The 19748-nt window shown below is 40.3% G+C and overlaps 1 protein-coding gene across 2 annotated transcripts in view; it reads right to left on the bottom strand.

The window, feature by feature from the left end:
• The window catches only part of CDH13 (cadherin 13), a 501672-nt gene extending 483275 nt beyond the window's left edge, over positions 1 to 18397 (bottom strand). For both annotated transcript variants that reach the window (XM_063334708.1, XM_063334707.1), the window contains exon 1: positions 18239 to 18397. In XM_063334708.1, the coding sequence (XP_063190778.1) occupies positions 18239 to 18283 (45 nt within the window). In that variant the 5' untranslated portion in view covers positions 18284 to 18397. The remainder of the gene's footprint in view (positions 1 to 18238) is intronic.
• Positions 18398 to 19748: the final 1351 nt, after the last annotated feature.

The following is a 19748-nucleotide window of genomic DNA, read 5'->3' as shown; positions in this document are numbered from 1 at the left end:
CTGAGGATGATTTCAATGCTTAGATAATATTTTGAATGGGTTTACAGCTTACAATGATTAGAGTTATAAGAATAGCAAGGACATTCAGACATATGCATGTTCCCTAAAAGCTCAGGACGGTTTACCCTCTTTTCAAATCACAGTTTTGTTTACAAAATCCTAGGTCAATTGAATTGTAAGGACTCCTCAGAGAAAGAAAATCTGTTTTTTATCTTCAGTTAATACCAACCGTTACTGATACTTGACAGATATACATCTTGTATTTTTAGAAACAACATCACAATCATTGCTCTCAGGTATAATGCTAAAATGATTACAAAGTTAAAAAAAAATCCAGCATTTATTTTCAAGGTCTTGCAAGTCAAATGCTGCATACCACCTAGAACATCTAAGAAAAGAGTGCTAGCGTTGAACTAATGTATGCATATAGCTGCCACAAATGCAAATTCATATTCAAATTGTATCACTTACATTGGCCAACACCGCTTTGTTTCTTAGCAAGTATTTCACATACAGAAGTCTGATTAAATGTTATTCAAATAACTAATTCTTAGCTATTATGTTTAACCTCTAGTTTGAATCTTGCTATAAACAAAAAAAAAAAATCCATTTGCAGTAGTAAGCTACGAGTTAAAAAGTTGCATGGTATTTCTGGGCTGCACAGAATACTAGACATAGAAAGGAGACCACAAACTCAGTCATGTGGGAAAGTTTGGGCAGATGACACTTCCCACTTTTGTATCCCTCAGACCATCTCAGAGTAACTACAAACAATGGGAGAGAGTGACTTACACGGCAGTTTGAGCTGTCTGAGAAGAATTTAGTGTCTGCACCAATACTTCGCTAAGAAGAGTTGTTGACTGAGCTCAGAAGTAGGCAGATGAACACATTATTCCAGTGAAGGAAAAAACTGTAGTAATTTGTTCTTTCATGCAGGAGGAGAGAAGCATTCCTAGTAGACCACCTCCACTCTTTTCTTTGATCACAGCTAACTGCAGACAGCACACGGAGAGAGTAGAAGCCTAATTCTTTCAACAAGTTTAAGGCATGACAGAAACATGGATCCAGCAGGTGTCACATGTGCTACTGAGTTGTTTGACATTGCATCTTTAAGAATACCTACAATTTCATTTCTTAATTCCTCGAATGCCTTTGCACATTAACACCTCTCAGGATGACAAAGGAGGATGAACTTGAAATGAACGACAGCCTGACAACTTCTGCAAGTCTGTGCAAGACAGGGCTTATCCAGTAATGGTGAAGAGCAGCTGAGAGAGGACTCCATTTTCCATCTGCCAGAATTCACATGGATCTTCATATAAAATATGTTTCTGTGTCTCACTACCATCATTTAGAGGGCAAAGGGGATGAGGTATAGTAAATATAGGAGGAATAAGAGAACTTATTATAAGAGAAATCTTTTCTGCTTTTATTCTCAAATTTGTAAGCACACAGCTTGCTTTAAATGTTCACAAGCAAGGTTTAATTTAAATTGCCAAGCAAAGAAAATGACAGAGTACTCCTGAAGAACAAAAAAACTCAGATGGGAAAAGGAAAATATTCTTAAAGACCCATTGATCCTGATCTCATTTTACTTTTAGTAAAGCATTGATGTCAACAGTGTATTTAGGGTTATTGAACAAGAAAATGACAACAGTCAAGCTTCCCCTTCAGGTGAAGTCATTCTTTTAACCACAATTCCCCAAGCACACTAAAAATACATCTTCATTGTCACAAGACTGTAACTTATCTTTAAGACAAGGATTAAATGCTGGCAGTTAGATACACTGCAGAAATAGAGGGATGGATTTTTCATTAAGATACAAAGTAGTCACTGTAATTAAGGTTTTAGTTCTAATAGAAGGAGTGCAAGACTCTTTCCAAGATTCCGCCCCAAAAAGGCACGTTGCTCTGGGTTCTCAGTACCAGAGACAATGTGTACTGATGAGTGATTTGGGGCTCCTAAACTGTGGCTGCATCCTACTTGTTAGAAACTTCCTTTAAGACTTTGCACAAGCTACTTTCTTGCCTTGTACTTTAGTTTTCCCTGCTCTTATTATCATCTAACTTCTCACAGAAGTCAGGAAAATAAAAATTAGAGGTACAGTCACATACAGAAAGTGAGGTCCCTTCGTTATGTGAGGTTATTTGTAGCCCCCAGTGATGCAATTCTGCCTTGAAAGATACATCCATCAGGTGTTTTTAACTATAATAAATAGCTGTAAAAAGCAACTGAGAAGAGGTACTCTGAATATAGGTCTTCTGTCTTTCCCCTGTACTTGCATTGCTCTCCAACTAAGGGCTTGGCTTCATGCAATTCCATGCAGCTCTGTATTTGCAAGAGGCAAGTGCCCCAACTTTAGTCAAACTACAAGAAGAGACAAGTGTCCAGCATCTCTTGCAACTCAGCTCATCTGCCTCGGAGCAACGCTTTTAGTTATATCCTCAAAAGGACACAAAAGCTCATGGCTTAATTTCTCAGTCAAAAGATGCTAGCATTTAGAAGAGTAAGAACTTGTTTTTGTAGCATTTTCATTTATCAGTTTCTGCCACTCTGGAGCCAACATATTAAAATCCCTTACTGATTGGCCTCCAGCAGTCCATAAAAATCTTTCGGTAAATCCTGCAGCTGGAGACATACAGCTGGTACCTTGCTGGCTGCACTAGGCAGCAAAAAGAAATAAACAGCTACTGTAAGAAAGAGTATTAACTTAGTTCCACAGAGCATTTAGAGGGTTGGGTTTTTTTGGGGTTTTTTTGGTTTTTTTTTACTTTTGGTTTCACTTGGTTCATAAAGCAATAGAAAACTTTTGAAGTTCTCTGCAAAGGAGAGTTATTGTTCCCTGCCAGGAGATCCAGCTCTAGAGCAACTGATCTGGGAGATACACTCACAGAACTCCTGAAACCCTGGAGACATGGCTCTGGGACAGCCTGTTAAACAGTAACTGACCCCTTTCAAAGAAAATAGTTGTTGCTTCTTCATGTTAGCATACTTTTTTTTTTTTTTAAACAGTACACTAGAGATTTCTCACTAAAGGGTTTCAAAGCCCTTTACAGGTGCGGAAAATGAGGCAGAGGCATGCTCATTAGATCTTAGGAATCTCTGTGTAGCAGAAGTTCATCTTTCTAGTCATTGTACATGCACAAGACACAGTCACGGGTCCCCAGACTGATGCTGCAACTCTGAGATCTTGACACTAGTCAATTCACAGACATATACATTAAGACTCCTGGTTTCAAGTATACTTCCTTTATTTTATTACAAGCAGCATTGAATGTTTCAGGGACTACTCTTGGTGGCAAACAAAAAGTTAACGCTTTCCAAAGTGCTGTTACTCACAAGACCATTCTGACATTTCAGAAGTCAAGAGGAACTATTATTAGCTGTGTCTAATAATATTGCAAGTTCCCACCCATGGAATCTGTGTGCAATCCTCCATTGAATTGGCAGCAATTTGGCAGTATCACTGCCACACGATTTGAACCAGGCAAGTCTCAAACACTGATATAGCACTGTGTAGCCAGCCTGAAAATATCTTCACTGCTCTAGGGAGATGAGTGATCCCTTTGGAATTGGTTTTTGGAACCGTAAACTAATGAATCACTAACAGCTTTAAAGTAGACAAAATGTATTGCAACACAGCATGTAGTGTCGCAGAACCGAAGGAAATCTGTTTACAGTGCTTCAACAGACACTTGAAATCAAGATGCTCAAGAAGGATGAGGCTGTTAAGAGAGAAGCAAAACTCCAAGCGCTGTGAGTACAGTTATCCTTACCAGGGCCAGTAGCCATCCCCTGGTGTCAGCCGTGGTCTCTGACCCCCAGGCATGGCAGCCAAGCCACAGCTCAAGGGAGGGTGTCCACGTGGAAAGCGGGCAAGGGACAGAGGAAGAAACAACGCTCTTCTCCCGGGCCTGTTGGTGCATGTGCTTCAGTGCCAAGTACAGAGATCAGAAGTTACTTCTCTCCATTCAGACACGTTCACTGCCTATATCCTCCCAGCCACAGCTGCCTGGAAACCTTGTCAGTAAGATTTACACTATATTTGCTAATAGGACAAGGTTGACACCAAACTTTGTATTCAAGCCAAGGGTCAGCCTTATGTATGTGGCTGGTGAGAAGAGGCACTACTTTACAGTTCAGATTCTTAATGAATCAGCACAGTCTGAAGAGAAACACTACAAAATAAAATAAAATCCACAAGAAGTTTGCTGGGCAAGGTGAAGGCCAAAGCTCAAAAGCTTTGTCAACCTAAGGACACTCAAAGCCACAGCTATTGCTTAAGAAAGCTCCCTGCCCTACTTCTGTCCAGTCAAAGCTAGACTGTTATACAAATAAGATGCCTTGGGCCAGAAGGAGACTAAGCAAAAAGGAGCATAAGTTTGAAGGGAACAGTTAAAATCTTCTGTAGGAAACACAGCAAGTCTGATGTACTAGGTACTGCTTATCCAGGGACTAATTACATATTTTACAGCAAAGACTTACTAAATAAGACAGAATAGCAAGGAATCCCTTCCTTGAAGGATGGTCTTTAAATATTAAACTGCAGTCACGCTTTCTAGTCTCCACAAGTACTACACAGCTTCCAGTCCAGCAGCCTGCTTTGGTGAGAAGCCTTGCCAATAACACTAAACAAAAACAGAGATTTGTTTACAGGTGCTAAAGTAGCTAGCTGATCAGACAGTTCACCGATTCACAACAAATGGTTGGAAGAAGGGCAAATTAAAAGACATGCTGATTATTATTTAAAGCGGATTGCTCAAGATTTGCTATTAACGAAATTCATGTCACCACCGCCACAGAAGGTGACTACACAGTGAACCAGGAAATAAGAAAGTGGATGAGAAAGGAAAAATGTTTCTCCCTGATGCACTGGACTTGACCAGCATTTGACAGGCAGCAGGGTAGTACAAATAAATCAAGGAGGGGCTATTGTTTAGTTTAGGAGCTTCAGACCCAAAAAATATCCCAATTACAGCATGCCAACTGCAAGGTAGTTTTTAAGATACCCAAAATAGTTATAGCAATACCAGATTAGAGCCCTACCCTAGGTGCTGGATAGCCTTCCCTCCCTTCCCCAGAGAGACTTAAGGGAAAAAGTTTACCCTGATCACTTAATTCAAAACCTATCCCCAGAACTTGGCGCAAAATTCTGCACACCGTGTACATCTCTAACTTGCAGGCTGGGAGAGATGTACTGCGTGTACTTCCTCTGCTTTTAAAGCAAAGGAATGTGCTCAAAAATCAACAACAGTTTTACAAGGAAATGGAGGGAGGATCTCCAGTTCCCATCATATTTGGAACCATATTCAGAACTACACATATTCTCCAGGAGCTGTCATGACATGGGGAGTGGCAGCGTAACAGGCCTGGCATGCCCCTGACTCAGCCATGCTGCTATTTAAAAACCCCAGCCCTTCTAGGAGAGGTTCACTCAGGGCAGGGCTGAGCCCTGCAGCGAGCTCACGCCAGCGCTAACTCAGCAGGGGGATTTACACCATACAGCACCCATGGAACTACTCACTTTTTAAAAGCCACTCACTTCAGTATTAAGAGGTGGCTGCATCCAAGCTAACCAAGGCTGTAACTAGCTGAGGATGTCAGCAGAAACTTTCCATGGGAACCTGAGCCTCTTTTCTGTGTTTAAAGTGACAGTTGCAGTGATACTTTATACTTGAAATACAAACTCCTGCCCATCAGGCAAGTGATCCAAGACCAGCATGCCAATTATACAAGCATAGCTTATCAAACAGTAAAGATTTTGGGATGCAGCAGACCTGAACTACAGGCCAATCCCTGAACTGGAGAAATCAAAAGTTGACTTCAACCTCTACCCCAGTGTCAGGCCAGCTCACACACACTGCCCCAGGAACAGCAGGTATAAAACAGTGGATCTCAGGCTAGAAGCCTCTGTGTTACCCAGGCTCCCAAGGCAGAAATAAGAGGGCTAGTTTGCTTGCAGTCATTACACATGTACAAGGAAAAACCACAAAGTAACTGTTTTTCTATTTTTGTTTTCTTTCCAATGTTTTGAAAGGTCAAATATATTTGCACTCTGCTGTGTTCTCTTTATCAGTGCTTAAACGCAAGCACTGCCAGATGAGTCATGAGTCGTGCAAACACCCCAGAAATACAGGGTCAGAAGTAGATCCATTGTACAGGAATTGTATGCTCAGTTGTCAGGGGAGGGTTGTTTCTGTTTTAAGCACAGCAGAACCTGCAGAAAACCAACAGCTAGTTTGCAAGTGTGCCTGAAGTCAGGTTCTCTTCCCTTTAATCTTTGCTCTTTCAGCTGGCCTCTAAGAGATGTCAGAAAATAAGAGAAAGGGAATAAATCTGAAATTATATATTAGCAAAAGTGGTACGGGGAGGGAAATAACATATCTGACAAAGCTTTGGAGCATTTTTCTCTAACAGCTGGCCCATAATACTCATTTCAGCATGACATTGCCTAGCTTTTCCTGCTATCTGTCCTACTTCATATTTATTGCTGGAAAGCCGCAACAGAGTTGTCCCTCCCCTACCAGGTTCTCTGGCCCTTTCCTACCTTTCCATTTTCTCTGGGACATACTCACTTCCACCAGTATGCAGTTAAAAAGTATGCTGGTGTTACACAGAGGATGTGTAGGAAACAGCCTTTCTAATATACACAAAATCATTTCAGACAGTTAAAGAAGTGACATACAAACAGTTTCAAAAGAAACTGCAATGTGATCTCCTGCAGCGAAGGCTCATTTGGCCTCACACCTTACGCCCAGTTTGTCCTCTGTTCTCTCCTTTCCCATTGCCTCCCCAGCCAACTAGTCAATTAGGGGAAGGTATCTCCTAAGTTCTATTTCATCTGTGCAGCAACAAGTTTCCCAAAGCATCAGTAGAACAGATTTAATGACCATGAACACAATAATGTCAAAGCAGCAGACAGAAATAAATATTATCCATTAAGATATACAGCAAATGATAATAAAAAAGTCCCACCAGAACATGAAGTGTAGAAGAGAGGAGAGTTCTGTGGCTGGGCAACTAATGAATGCTGGAAACAGATAAAGAGTGTTACAAAGGATTGAATTTTCTGCCTCTCATAAACCAGCACACTGATACGCACCCAAATGTGCATAAAACAGAGTAAAATACTGCTGTTTCCTGATGCAAACAACTTCAGACCCAGATGTGAGCAAGAGCTCTGGGTATGGGCGTCAGCCTAAACTCTCAGGTAAGGTTGCATGCAAATGAATATGCAGAAATCAAACAGAATCAGACTAGATGATGCACTCCATTCTTGTATGCACCTGTTAACTGTATCACAACTGTAAAAGGCAGCTTTCCAAATCCTAAAAGCTGCAGAAATTTACAGGGTGTTGAATATTTTTTTTTTTTTTCTTTTTCCCTTGGTCTTGTTTTCCCTTCCATTTTTGTTTGTTAATGTTTGATTGTCTTTCTTGTCTTCCTCAGTCAGCCAAGGAAAGGGACAAGAAATTCAGCAGCTATGTCAGCATGTTTATTACCAAATAACTGGCACTTCTGGCTCCAAGACATCAACAACTTAAAACCATTAATGGGGCAGCCAAATTAAATTCTCTTTTCCACATGTGCAGATAGAACGAGACTGCCTTATGGGACTCAGGGAGAAAGGAGTAGAGTAATATGAACAGACCAAGAAATGCACAAGATTTGTGGTGGATACACAAGTACTAACAGTACAAAGCTTGAGTTGCCTACCACATTAGCTAAAGGTTACAGCTTAACATTGCACTAACACTAGGCAATCCACAGATTACTCAATGAAAACAACCAGGACCTATGTCAAATGCTAAAGGAATGTGACTCCTTAGGTGTGTTTGGTTTTACTCATGCTGCAGGAAAATCCCTATCTTCTCATCTATCACCAGAAGAAAAACATTTATAAGCACCAAAAACAGGGATGGACTTTCCAAAAGACCCTGCTGAAGCCCCTCTAAGAGAGGACAAGACACAATAGTAAAACGTATTCACCCTTTCCCCCAACACTAGAAGTTAGAATCATAGAATAGTTTGGGTTAGAAAGGACCTTTAAAGGCCATCTTGTCCACCCTCCTGCAATGAGCAGGGAGATCTTCAAGTAGATCAGGTTGCTCAGAGCCACATCCAACCTGACCTTGAATGTTTCCAGGGATGGGGCATCTCCCACTTCCCTGGACAACCTGTGCGAGTGTTTCACCAACCTCATTGTAAAAGATTTCTTCCTTATATCTAGGAAGTTCTGGAAGAAAGTTTGCAGTAGAAAAACTAAAAGCACTCAGAATCTTTGAATTTTTTTTGAGCACATGAAGTGGAACAGAGAAAATGTAATTTGAACAAGGAAATTACAGGAATGCTGATGCTTCCAGTCAGCCTGGAGGTAAGGAAGGGAGAATCCCTTGTGCTGTACACAATTGCTTTTTCCTCCTTCATGTCCCAGCTAGACCCCACAAACACAGAGCATGCAGAAATCAGAAGTCAAGTACAAGTTGGAAAAACGATTTTGTTCACGTTCAACATGAGTTATGGCAAACAACCAAGTCTGTTTCTATTTCAGTCAAACTCCTTCAGCCAGCCATAATCAATGTTTAGTTCTCATGCACAGCAAGAAACAGGTCCTGTGTTTGTGTGCCTTTGACTCATGAAGGAACAAAAGCTTTGAAAATTGTATTCAATTGGGAAGCAAGTGCAAAAAGATTGAATCCTCATTTCAGAGGGACATAGCCATACAGGAAGAGGCAGCTGTTCCACAGAATCAGAGATTAGCTTTCAATAGTCCATACAAGTCTACAGATTCTCATATTTCGGGGCTTGTAACAAATGTTCCATCCCTGTGTCATCATCCCCCCAGGAATTCAAACATTTACATGCGTCTCACTAACAACAACACTTTAGGACAACATCATCATACTTCCAGAAGCTAGACATAGTGGAACAGCCATGATCAGGCAGTCAAACTCCTACCAGAGGAGCCCAAGCTTTTGTTAGCTCTGCCTCCTCCAATCTGAAGAAAAGAAGGAAGATGGGAACTTTTATCAGTGAACAGATGGTGGAGGAAATATTCTGCCATTGAGACTATGTCTCACATTGCAGTGGAAATATCCAGCACCTCTCCCCTACCCAAGCACTGGAAGGACAGTTGGTTGTTTGTTATCTGCCCCGTCTTCTACCCCAAACTCTTTTGGTCTCAAGTGCTGTGCGTATATACAGTACCGCCAGCTCCATCCTCCTCCACCGCTCCAACTGATCATTTTGCAGCAGCCATCACATACACGCCAGTTATAAGCAAGTACACTCCATTTTCCTTATGCCTAAAAGAACTCTGCACAGTTATGATTAGCTAAACATTTTCTCTTCTTAGTTTCCTCTACACATAAAGCACTAGCTCTATAGATACAGGCAGTTCTTTGGCATATCATAACTAATTATATTCTTGAAAGTTGAGCCGCATTATTAAAATAGTACTACATACACCAGCTTCTGATTGGTCTAAAGACTGAATTTATTCTGGGCTCCCTCCAATCAGAATTAATCTTTCTATAGTACAATGAACTGTCACTACTGAATCAACACGAGCAGCAAGAGTGACAGCAGCCTACACCATTGCTCAACTAAGATAATAGAACTAAAGTCATTGAAACAGGCAGATGTTGGAGGCTGTCTCCCATTTCAGACTAATGTTCCTGTCGTAACTCAGCGTTTATTTTAGGGAAGCAAGGATAAATTCATTACCATTTGCAGGGTGCTCAGATATAGTAGTAATAGAAGCCATGTAAGCCTCCCAATATGTACACAGTAGAAACGCACATGGCATTGATACTAACCATCCTTCACCTAGATAACGCAAAGCGGGGCGATGCAATCAATCCATGTCCACCGGAGACCTGCTCCCATATTAGTGTGATCAACAGTGTTCTGCTACTGCAAACTCAAAAAAACCTGAAGTTGAGAGATGTGAAACACCAGAAGTCATTGCCACAAGATACAGAAGTTTCACAATTTATTCCCAGCACCCTTAACTTATTTCCTGGTAACACTTTGTATCTGAAAATATCTTTTAAAGAGTTGTGTTTTGTCAGATTGCAATAATCAATATCCTCACTGCACAGAATGCCACACTTCTGCTTGGATAACTAAACTAGATCCAACAATTAGGGAAAACTATTGATGACATTTAAAACCAGAGATTGTATTATTCTTTGTCATTATTAAATGAGATCTTTTAATTAAAAGCATTAGAAGAAAACAATGATTCAAAAAAATAGAAGCAAATGTCAGATCCTTATCCGCTTCTGAACAGAAGTATAAATGGGTGCAAAAAGGGGTACTTCCATTACTGCTAGGCTTTAATGACCATCCTTACATCTTTCTCCCACTGAATAACGTCTCCTGCAATGATATTGCCACATATTAAGGCAAGGCAATCAAATACGGCCCTAACTACTTTAGTGTTCAGGTCAGAGTTGTATATCAGTAACTTGATAGGATTATTGATATTCATAAATCAATATTTATAGAGTTCAGAGTCCAGTTAATTCAATCAGATAATGAATTATGAAGACAACAGACATTTTGGAAGAGAATAAAACCACTTAACCTGGCACACAACACAACCTTCAGGTAGCAAGCTAATACAAATGCCCAGAAATCAAAACTGATTTTTATGTATCATTCTATTTTAACTTAATTCTCATTTATCTTTACCCACAGGCTTTTCATTTTGTGTTTCACCTGAATAAGAATGCTAGATAATATCCGTGACTTCCTGGCCCTTGCAAGACCAGTTATCTTATCTTGGCAGAAGGTCAAACTGAACACCTTTTAATTTGGCCAGTTATCTAACTGTACCGAACAGCTCAAACCTGCAGCTGAGATACCCATTCCTGCTTCGTAGCACAGTTGGAGTTGCTCAGCTTCCTCTGACAGACCTCTGAAACAATGGGTTTAGTGGGGAGGGAAATGCCCATCAGATTCTAACCGCTAATTCCACCTCCTTTCACTTAGGGAGCAAAGTACCAGATGCTCTGGATTTCCTGCTTTGTCAACTATAGAGCAATGCTGTGTTCAGCTCTCACATTTTGATGTAGCTGTTTGTTGTCTGATAAAATGTGGTTCCTCAGGGAAAACAAAGGGTTGTCTCTAGAGAAATGTATAAATACACCTTATTTGGCAGTATGGGAACTCAAAGCCAGTAAGTTTGTCTATGCGAAAACACAAGATCTTGGGAACACTGTTCCCAGGGTATTCTCTGTTCCCAAGCAGTTACCAACAGTTGACTCAAAGTTAAAACGTAACAGATACACTTCACAGACCATCTTACATTAAGAAAACTATAATAGGCTGTGGAAGGGCAACTTTACATGATTCCCCCTGCACACACCCGGTCCTTGTATGCTGTCTATACAAGCTATGGATCATACTCCTAATTGATACATGCTGGGATAGCTCCCTAGTGGATCCAGATGAATTTACAGCAGCTTAGAATTTCTGCCTTTATAGTGACTCCATGGACAGCTGCCAGCTTTTATTTTACTCTTACGGGTTCAAAATTCCCCATGTTTGACTCTGAGACTCTTCTTTAAAGACAGTTTGCACAGAAACCCTTCTTGCAATTCCAAGTTATGCCAAGAAAATGAAAAGAAACAGATTAAGTGTCTATAAAGTAGATGAGCCGATTATCAGCGTGGTAAGTATGTTGTAACATGCTTTTTTGCTCCATAGCAATTCAAACAAAACTCAATGTGCTAACAGTTTTATGGATTGATTTGAAGCAATATGAGAAGTTATTTATCCTCTTTCTACCTCTGCCACAGATGTGTTACTGTCCATGTGGCAGACAGCCATTAATGTATAGAATCAGTACTCCTCCAGCTATGTTTCCAGCCAAGCTTGCCAACTTTGCCCTGCAGCAGACAAGGAGCACTTACACTTAACATAGCTCAGGGGAGGAAAAGGGGGTAACCTTCAACAGTAGTCTCCAGCACACAAGCAATAACAGCTAAGAAAAGCTTACAGGTATAGATATTTGCAAGGGAGTATCTCTTATGTCCTGAATTCAAGTTGTATGTATACATATTTCTTTGCATACAGCCATATTAACAGTGCTGTGACAGCTTAATGGCTTAGAACACACAGGTTTCAGCATTTTGAGTCCTTGTTATGCAGAAGTGCCACAAGGTCCATCTGCCACAATTACTCATTTGCCAAAAACTTCTTCAAACTTTTAGAAACCCACTTTCTGTCTGCACTCCTATTAACACAGCCTTCATATACAGAAGAATTATTTGTTCTTCATTACATACCAGACTGCAGAGTCCTTGGGAATTAAATATTAGCTTTTAGAAATATATACATTGCCATTACCAATAAGGAATTAAACATTAGTCATTCACAGCAAGAGAACAAAAGAGTTTAGAGTGAAAGAGATAGCTATTATTAGGCGTTTGGGTTTTTTTGAAATGGGAGTAGAACCTTTATCAAATGGAGTCTGAGGAACCTCAGGCAATAAAAACATTCATCCTGGAGTGCTGCATATGGGTGCCCAATTTTGAGACACTTCAAGAGCTTGAACGTGGATGTTCAGCTCCCTAAAAGCAAGGTCCATAAAGATGCCAAATTAGACATCCATACATGGATATTCATAGATATCAGAAGTTATTTAAACACCTTAATCAGCTTTTTCCAAGTGGTTAGAGATACTGATAAACTGCTGTGTGCTGAAAAGATTCATCCACCCCTCTCTTAATAGCTCATATTTATTTGAGTCTGTTCTTAGAATTGTTTTAACCAGTTCCATCAAACCAAATCTTAAATTCCTCCTTTTTTCTTTAGCCAAGAAAATTAATGGTCCAAAACAGTAGAATATTGGATAAGTTAGTAGCGGAATGAGTTCCCTTCATACAAAACAGTAAGGCTTTCAAAGAATCAGATTCTTCCATTTGACAGAGAATACAGTCCGTATCACAACACTAAAAAAAAGCAGTGGGCAAATTTCCAAGATCTTTGAATAATGAAACAGTCGTTAATAAAGCAAGTCTTATTTTTCACTCCTCCTTGGCATTTAGTATCCTACTGATTTGTATACACTAACATTGTACTAGCTGCAGGACACACAAAGTGACAGAAAAACACAGTCTCCCATCTGGGATGGTCCCATCCATCTGGTGATTAGGGCAGGGCACAGTGCAACCATATGGCCATGATCAAGAACCCACTAATATCATCCAGAGTTAACTGGGAAGAGCTATAGCCCACTTACTCTCCTAAGGATGATAAATCCCTCTCATTCTGTCTCTCCTCCCCAGTGGACATGGTAGATTTGTCTTTTTGCCTGCACAGATGAAGCTTTGCTGGTTAGAATACTAGTGATACACAAAAAAGTGAGCTTGGTGCTTATATCTGTCAAAGACAGAATGAAGAAATTATTTCCATCAAACAATTAAAAATCCATTAACCTCACATTTCTGCTTCAAGTCCCAAATGAAGCCTCCCTCCTCCCAAAAAGCTTATGGTGGCAGAGGAACTCTGAAACCTGAGGCCAAAGGCCTGACATATAGCACATGGGTACAACCCACCAGCTGAAGATAACATTTAACTCCAGCAATGGTGCAGGAGGAGTATAGCAGTAACAGGTCTGTTATCTAGCCTGCCTTACATATTAATAGAACGGGAAGAGCCTACTTATCTAACAAAACAGGAAGAAAACAAAATGCAGAACTTCACTTCTCCTTGAACAGGCACCACTGTTGCCATCTACATAGTTCTAATAGTTCCTGTTGCACTGGGCTCTTGAGACACCTTTTAGAAATACTTGTTTCCTAGCTGACAAGTCACTAAAAATGAAGTCAGTAACTCCCAACGGGTCACGGCAAAGACATTACACGTGCTAGAATAACCTTTTTCAGTTTTGATCATCAGAAACAGAAACCAGGTCCCAACATATTGCCTGAACTACATCTTAAATTGAGAGATTGAGCCTCAAGCAGTACACAAAGTAGGTTTAATTGTAATGCCATAACTCTAGCAGTGTTTTCATGACCAGTTTCCACTCATCTCTTGTAACAAATCTCCCTTGCTCAGTAGTAAGGAGTCTGGTCAGGTCCTGTGTAAGAATATCTTTAAAAGGTTAGAGCTGTTGCCTAATGTCATACTAATTCACCAGGGGCCAACCTTCCCTCCAAGGCAACGTTTGACAAATAGCACAGCACGACTGTTGGAATGGCTCTGTGTTTTGGGAGACACCATCTTTTGAATGAGATACGCGAGTAGAAGATCTTTTTGACAACATAACCAAAAATGATAGCCTGAAACTGTCAGGAGCAAGTGTCAGCCTGCTCACAAAATGCTCATCAGAACAAGTAATTATACATAATAATTGGCAACTGAGTTTCTCTAACATTTTAAAAGTATTTTTACAACTTGGATATAGTATAAGAGATATAGGACTTTTTCTCTAGAATTCTCAAACAATAAGCAGTCTTAAACAAAATAAAACCTACAGCAGCAAGATACAACAGGGAAACAGAATTTTAACATAATCGTTAGTGTTAGATCGACAGACTTTGTGTGAGAAGATTTTTCTTTTTTCCTGAAGCTGATTTTTTTTTTTTTTTTTTCATTTAATACATGGGTGCTGACTTTCAAGCTGTGCATGGAGCCCTCTTCTGGAGAAATTTGAAAAAATAAAAGCTTAAGAATGCAGTAATGTGGGCTATACACGTGGATAAAGAGTTTCAGGACTAATTTTCTCTATACACTGTAATGACAAGCTTGTGAAATCTATACTTTTTTCCACTTGACTTAGCTGCAAGCCAGTGGAACATGACAGTTATTGTTAAAGCTATCAAAATATTTTTTCCCCTCATCTTGTAAGCTTTATTTAATTTTTGTGTTGATTCATCTGTTCACATGAAATGCATAACATACAAAAGCAAGCCTGTGAACAACTTTCAGTTTAAAACAAATATTTTTTTATTTAGAACTTGGAAAATATCCTTTGGAAAAGAATTAAAAAACACTCTGATTTGATACATTTAAAAATCTGTAATTACTGCTAACTGTACACTCTATAGTTAACTGCACAAGTTATCAGAGTACACTTATTTTTTATTGTCAGCTTCAGCTCAATAAGGCTGTCTAGTATAGATATACTTTGCAGTTTTAAAGGTGATCCTGAATTAAAGAATTACTTGAAACATATCTTCCTGAGCAATTCCAGCTAATGTTCAGTTTTCTTCTTGGTGAAAACAGGACAAACAATTGGTAGCAGGGTAGACTAAATCCTTGCAAAAGAAAAAAATCATTTATCATCCATCTGTTTACCACAACTTTTACAAACATACTTGATGGGCTGAAAAAGCAATTCCCCATCATCATCATCCTTTAAATGACTCAAAAGGTAATTTTTTTTTTTATATTTAACAAATGCAGTTGAATTAGATGCAGACCAAGAAAACACAAAACCAAAGTTACTAGCTTTGGAAATGATCTATAATTTAAAATAAACCCTTTTTCAGTTCATGTTCTTATGTTCATAAGAGTTTCCTCAAACTTTTTTCTACACTGCAAACTTTGCTATCATTACTTTGAAATTAAGTTATTCCTATCTTCTACTTCCACAGAAAGTATTGTATTACTAGATTGCTATTGCTTAGAAATCATTTTATCAAAATTGAGCTTCGCAGGTTCCACTAGCAGTATATTATTATCTGAGGCATTATTGCTACTGCTAATGGAGAAAAAAGAAAACTTATGAGAAAAAAATCCCCAAATGTGTTACAACCACTACACAGCCAGATGGCTGCATTTGTTTAATATGTTGTTTCTCACATTCTTCTGTTTACTTTTTCTCTCACATGGAAGTTGTGCATGTGGCATGTCAAAGAGAAAAGCCAAACAGCATTTCAGTAATTCCCTTCTTCCCTAGCATGCTACCACCTTCAGTTCATACTTTAACCTGCCAATACTCAACAATGTCATACCTGAAGGCAGATTTACGTACAGTTCCTTATTATAGTCTAATTGATTCCCTAATTCATTAACTCTTAGACATGATCTATAAAGTAAACTTGGAGATGTGTTAAAACACCAGGTAAATCACATTGCCAGATAAAGCTACATACGCTAATAAAGAAGGTGGGGTGCAGTTTAAGCACTTAAATACAAAGCAATGCTAAAGCACAAGCAGCTCAGCCCAGAAAGAGAAGAAACTCTGAAGTATCTCTGAAAGTTATCAGTAAAGCACACAGTTGTTTTCAGAATCAGGTGTTCTGCACCTTGTCAGATTTTAAGTAGTTTCCAACATTACAAAAAAATGCTATGTGATTTAACAGGCCTTAGAAGTCTGTCCTCCTTTGTCATATACATACTGCTTTTCCTACAAGGGACCACTAAAGAAAATCCAAACTCAAGCTGATTAATTCATTAGTCTGCTAATGAAGATGGACAAAAAAAGGACTGAAAACACAGAGAAAGCCAAGCAAACTGCAGTCTAGACGGCAATTCTCAAGCCCAAGGCGAAGGACCACCAGCTCAGTATATCTACCTTTACACTGTCTGTGCCCTTTCTCCCCAGCCCCTCTGCTCCTTGAGCATTGTCTCCCACTGTCAGCTTTGCCAGCCCCACTGCATCTCAGCCCACTTTGACAAGTTCTCCTCCCCAGGAGCCCTGTGGGCATCTGCAGCCCACCAGAGAGCCATTCAGCCCTTCCCAGGAGCAGCAGCTTGCCCACTCGCTGCAGCCAGTCTCAGCAGAGCTGGGGAGCAGCTGCCCACTGGCCAACCCTCCCACAGAGCCTCAGCCCCAGCTGTTAGGGAGGTCCTGCAAGAGACTCTGGGTATATCCCCAGCACATGCTGCTCTGGCCCCTCAAACTCATTCTTCACCAGTGCATTCAGAGACTGTACCTATGGCCCAAAGCAGCTGCTTTCATTTGTTACACTCCCTGTGTAATTGTTATCCTGAACCCACCCAAATGCCTATGTGCTTGCTCACATGAGTCCCCAGTCACCAAATCTCCTACTGTCCCATAACTTCAGCCACCCACACTAATGCTTTTACTCCTTATGAGGGTAAGCCAGGACCAAAATATCCTAGCCTTGATCCACAGCATATATGCATTCAGTTCACCCTACTGCTTCCTACTTACACACTCTTGATGTACCTCCTCTCAGCAATAAAGCTCTCCCTACAGCGATCCCTCACCATTTTTCTCATCATCATGCTATTTTGGAAAAATCAGACTAAATGCCTGCTGGAGATTGCAGTTACACAAACACAAGTGCACAGACTCAGTGTCCCAAGCACTAGTTTGACGCTCCAAAACCTACCACCCCCCTAAGGGTTAACAAAACCACTCGATCGCCAGTCAAAAAGGAATTAACTTTTCTCTCTACTCAGCGCACAGGATGCCACTGTCACTAAATGCAAGAGTTTACAGAGCTCCAAAGACAAAAGAAGGAAGGATGCATTTAAGCTGGACAACAACAAAGGATTTTCAAACATCCCCAGAGCTTCCAAAAAGTGAGCCCTGTAACAGCAGCAAGAGGAAAAGAGAGCAACCAGAAGGTACCGAGAAGTCGAAGCCCAGCAAGTCCCTTTGCTTTGACAGACAGCAGCAGCAGCAGCGCTTTAGCAGCTCCGTGTTTTTAAGGCTGGGTGTTTTTTCCTCTGCTTTCTGGCAGAGGGGGATCTATTACGTTTAATAAGAGAAAGGCTACAAAGCAAGTCACTAAGAGTATTACACATCTATCAAGAGAGTACAGGGAAGGGAACCTTCTGCAAGGTCTGATTTTATTTTTCCTCCATATTCCCCCTCCTCTTTTTTTTTTTTTTAAAAAAGGCAATAAATAATGTGAGCTGCCTATAACAGCCTATAACCTTACTACCCGGCAAAAGCCACAGAGGAAAGAGGCAAATCAAAGTTGCAGCATTTGATATGACAGAAAATATTGCTGCTGCAGCTGCTACCGAGACACTTGAAAGATTCTCCCCACCACCCTCCCTGAAGGGAAACAAAAAAATGCTATATATCACACAGCAAATTTGTTGTAATTGTAAATCAAGGAACTACGAGATTCTACATTCCTAGCAACTGGCTTATAGCAGAGATCTTGCATCTTTCAACAGTAATTCAATCAATGTATAATTACTCAGAAATCAGACCTGAATTACAAATACTTTCAAATCCAAATGCACAAGAGAAGGAAGATGAAAGAAAGCAAGGAAAACACACACATTTCTTACCTGGGACAGCAGAAAGGACAGAGCAAGTTGAGTTTTGTGCTGCATTTTGCCAGACTAGAAGGTACCGGAGGCTTTTTCATTCATGCACTCGGCTGCACTGAGCATATTTTCACTGTGAAACAGCCTTTGAGAAGAGACTCTGCCTTGAGAGCCAGCCAACTTCCCAAATAGATCAGCAGCATCATCACTAAAGCATTGGATAGAGTCTGATGACCAGAACCAATGGCTTTACAAGGATGATTTCTTCACAAAGCATCCCCATTTTGCATCACACATATTGGGCAAGCACCTCTCACAAACATAGCACCTTTAGAAAGCATTTTGCTTTGGTTATTTGTGTGTTTAGTTTCAGTCTAACAAATCATGCTTTACAGATCTCAATAGTATTTTCCCTTTTAGAGAATGGAATTGCACAGAGAGAAATAAGAGCAACTCTGAGCACTGCTGCAAAGAGATTCCCTTTATTAAAATGTTAATAAGGTATGCTTTATTTTCAATAAATCAAAAAAATTACCACTGCAGCTTTAGTTACTTCCAAACCTTAGAAGAAGAACACAGTGAAATTTTTCAGCACAGCAGAAATACAGATTATGTTTTGTGTTTTCCCCTCAATCTCACAAATCACAATGAAGACAGATCAATTCTAGCCTGCAGAAAAAATCCATCATAAGGCAATAGATTTTATTAACTGCTCAGGTAATGGCAGAACTGGCTTTTGATTCAATGAACTTGAATCTAGGACAAAGTTTCAAAGGTGCATGCCCTTCAATTACAAAAACTTTTCCTGTGCGGAAGAGGGGACCCCTGATGTTTCAAGAATCTGCTTTCTCTGGATTGGTTATGTTGCAACCCAGCAACTAATACCAGGCAGATGGACCAAAGATTACGAATGAATTCCTCTGTGTGCATTTCCAGCTCCACCTCTCTTGCCACTCCCCATTATCACAACAGTCCAGTCCTTTTTTGACTTGTCTTCTCGCAATCACCAGGGTTATTTAGCAGTACCCTTCCCCCATTTTCAGTAGGGTCAAAATGTCTCCTCAGCTCTCATGACTGATCCTTTTCCCTTGCTTGCTCATCCAGAAGAGCAAGCTGCCACCACTTTCTGCTCTGCCCCACCACAGGTGGCTGCTGCAGCAGTGGGAAGGAGCAGAGACATGAGAAGGGGAAGGCAGGTAGGCAGATATACATTCAAAGGAGCTGCCAACCACTTTTGCAGGAGCTTCCTGCTGTGAATAATGTTGGGTGATAGCTTCCTCAACCACTCCTAGTCTACTGCTCACATCTTCCTTCACTCACAGACCAGACCAAAACTGAAGGAAAACACTGTCCTTCAAGTCTAAGGCCTCACATGCAGTAACAACTTTCCTCCAGAACCTTAATCACACATAAGTATAAATTAATACTGCAGGTGGATCAGAATTCAAAGCAAACCCCAGAATTCAAAGCAGAAACTACCAGTAGCAATAATTACAATGCTTTATGTAACAGCATAAGGTTCACCACTTAT

Source organism: Chroicocephalus ridibundus, chromosome 4 (genome assembly GCF_963924245.1).
Source record: "Chroicocephalus ridibundus chromosome 4, bChrRid1.1, whole genome shotgun sequence".
In the NCBI taxonomy this organism is placed as follows: domain Eukaryota; kingdom Metazoa; phylum Chordata; class Aves; order Charadriiformes; family Laridae; genus Chroicocephalus; species Chroicocephalus ridibundus.
Note: the sequence above shows the minus strand (reverse complement) of the source record. Positions and strands in the feature narration are given on the sequence as shown.